The sequence below is a fragment of the Triticum dicoccoides genome, chromosome 3B (genome assembly GCF_002162155.2).
Source record: "Triticum dicoccoides isolate Atlit2015 ecotype Zavitan chromosome 3B, WEW_v2.0, whole genome shotgun sequence".
Lineage (NCBI taxonomy): Eukaryota > Viridiplantae > Streptophyta > Magnoliopsida > Poales > Poaceae > Triticum > Triticum dicoccoides.
In genome coordinates, this window is record NC_041385.1 from 794,870,818 (window position 1) to 794,873,344 (window position 2,527).

The 2,527-nt window shown below is 53.5% G+C and overlaps 1 protein-coding gene across 1 annotated transcript; it reads left to right on the forward strand.

The window, feature by feature from the left end:
• Positions 1-324: 324 nt before the first annotated feature.
• LOC119282292 (dolabradiene monooxygenase-like) lies at positions 325-2,107 on the forward strand. Its single transcript, XM_037562569.1, has 2 exons — positions 325-1,236; positions 1,442-2,107. The coding sequence occupies exons 1-2, from the start codon at positions 379-381 to the stop codon at positions 2,063-2,065; spliced, it is 1,482 nt and encodes a 493-aa protein (XP_037418466.1). The 5' UTR covers positions 325-378; the 3' UTR covers positions 2,066-2,107.
• Positions 2,108-2,527: the final 420 nt, after the last annotated feature.

Sequence of the window (2,527 nt, forward strand, 5' to 3'; positions counted from 1 at the left end):
AACGACCTGAACTCGTGCGCTTGCTGCAACCAAATAGTGGAGCTGCACTAATAAGCATTTAGAAAATTTATTTACACAATCGTATTATTATCGACAGGTAAATCACAAGCTAATGTACTAGGATATTTATATCTTCTGACAACGCACGGGCATTGTTCTAGTTGTGAGATATAACACTAAGAAATATATTGTATCTATATTTTTTGGTGCAGGATTTGACCATACACATGTCCTATAAATGAAGGTATGTAGGAGATAGGACTCCTCCAATTAAACATTTGCTAGGAACCAGACTGTTGAAAGTTGAAACCCCTTCCATTCATGCAAGCAAAGGCTGATTTCATTGTCTAGCTTCGTTCCTTTGGAAGGAACGTGTACATGATGATGCAAATGGAGGTCGTCTACCTCGGCGTTGCTCTCGTGTCCTTGTGCATTGTGCTTCTTTACAGGCGCAGGAGCTCGGCAGGGAACGAGCCGCCCGGGCCGTGGCAGCTGCCCGTGATTGGTAGCCTGCACCACCTCATTGGGCAGCTGCCCCACCGCGCGATGCGTGACCTGGCCCGGCGTTATGGGCCGGTGATGCTCCTTCGGCTCGGGGAGGTGCCGACACTGGTGGTGTCGTCCAGGGAGGGTGCACGCGAGGTGATGAAGACCCACGACCTGGCATTCGCGACGCGGCCACTGAACGCCACCCTGCGGGTGCTAACCGGCGGCGGCCGGGACCTTGTGTTCGCTCCGTACGGCGACTACTGGCGCGAGCTTAGGAAGATTGCCGTCTCGGAGCTCTTATCGGCGAGGCGCGTCCTGTCCTTCCGCAACATCCGAGAGGAGGAGGTCGCCTCCATGCTACGGGATGTGGCAGAAGCCGCGGCGGCCGCACGCCCCATGGAGCTGCGCGCCCGCCTCTCTGCGCTCGTCACAGATATCACGGTCCGCGTCGTCATTGGCGACCAGCTCAAGGAGCGCGACGTGTACATTTGCTGGCTCGATCGCTCCGTCAAGCTCGCGTCAGGGTTCAACCTGACGGACCTGTGGCCGTCTTCCTGGCTGGCCAGCTGTCTCAGCAGGGCTGGGCGGCGCGCCAAGGATTGCAGTGACACCGGGAACCACATCTTTGACACCATCATCCGTGAGAGGGGAATGGAAGGACAGAACGGGAACAACTTTCTGGGCGTCCTTCTAAGCATGCACAAAGAGGGCAGGATCGACATGGACACCGTCAAATACGTCGTCTTCGTGAGTATTACTCTACTACTTGCTATTCAATCTGCAATTTCAATACCTTAATTTCCACCTTATTGCACATTTAGAACACTGCAACTCAGTTAACTAGACTAAAGTTATAGTTTTCTGAGTCCGAAAATTTCCTTTGACCCAAACTTAGAGTTTTTTCTTCTATAATGGAAAAGTTCTCTTAAAACAATGTTTTGCATGAGCGTAGGAGGTATTCGGCGCCGGCAGCGAGACGGCAGCGACAACACTGGAGTGGGCGATCACAGAGCTGATCAGGAATGCAACCGTGATGCAGAAGGCGACAGCCGAGGTTCGGCGAGCCTTCGAGACCCGCGGGTCCATATCAGAGGATGCCCTTGGCGAGCTCCCGTACATGCACCTAGTCATCCGGGAGACGTTACGACTCCACACGCCCGTGCCGCTTCTCATCCCACGGGAGTGTCGGGAGCCATGCCAGGTGCTCGGTTATGACGTGCCACAGGGCACGCAGGTGTTAGTGAACGCCTGGGCATTGGCCCATGACGAGCGCTACTGGCATGACAAGCCGGACGAGTTTCAGCCCGAGCGGTTCGAGGGTGAGGCGGCCACGGTGGACTTCAGGGGCACCGACTTCTCCTTCCTACCGTTTGGGGCTGGCCGGAGAATGTGTCCCGGAATAGTGTTTGGTCTCGCCAATGTGGAGCTCGCACTTGCAAGCCTGCTATTCCACTTTGACTGGGAAAGTCCACCAGGGAACAAGTTGGACATGGCCGAGGAGTTCGGCCTCACGGTGCGGCGGAAGGCCGGTCTTCTCCTGCGCCCTGTCCTACGAGTCCCTGTTCCTGGAGTCTAGTCTCTTTGTCTTGTGTGTGTATGTATGTGTGTCAGACTGACTATTTCTCACCCGAGGTAATGTTATGATTGTTTCATAAATAAATTTTATTTTGAATACAAATTATCTATATGCCCCTATCTTTATCTTTACCTCTTTACCTAATAATAAAGCAAATTTGGTTTTTGTCGTGCGTCGTCGGCTTTTTTGCCTTAAAGTCCCTTCGTTTCTGAGAATTCAACCCGCAGTCCCTTTTTAAGTTGCTATCTCAGAAAACGTTCCGTTATTACAAAAAGAACCCTGCCGTTTTGAGAATTCAACGCACGGTCCCCCTGGAAAGAAAAAAAAACCTAGCCACACGAACGACCCATGAACCCCAATCTCATCCACCTCCAGCGCCGCCACGCCCTGCAACGCCGCCGCGCGCCGCCGAACTCCGCCCCGTCGTCGCCCCTCCGGAATCCGCCGGAACTCGACCCACCG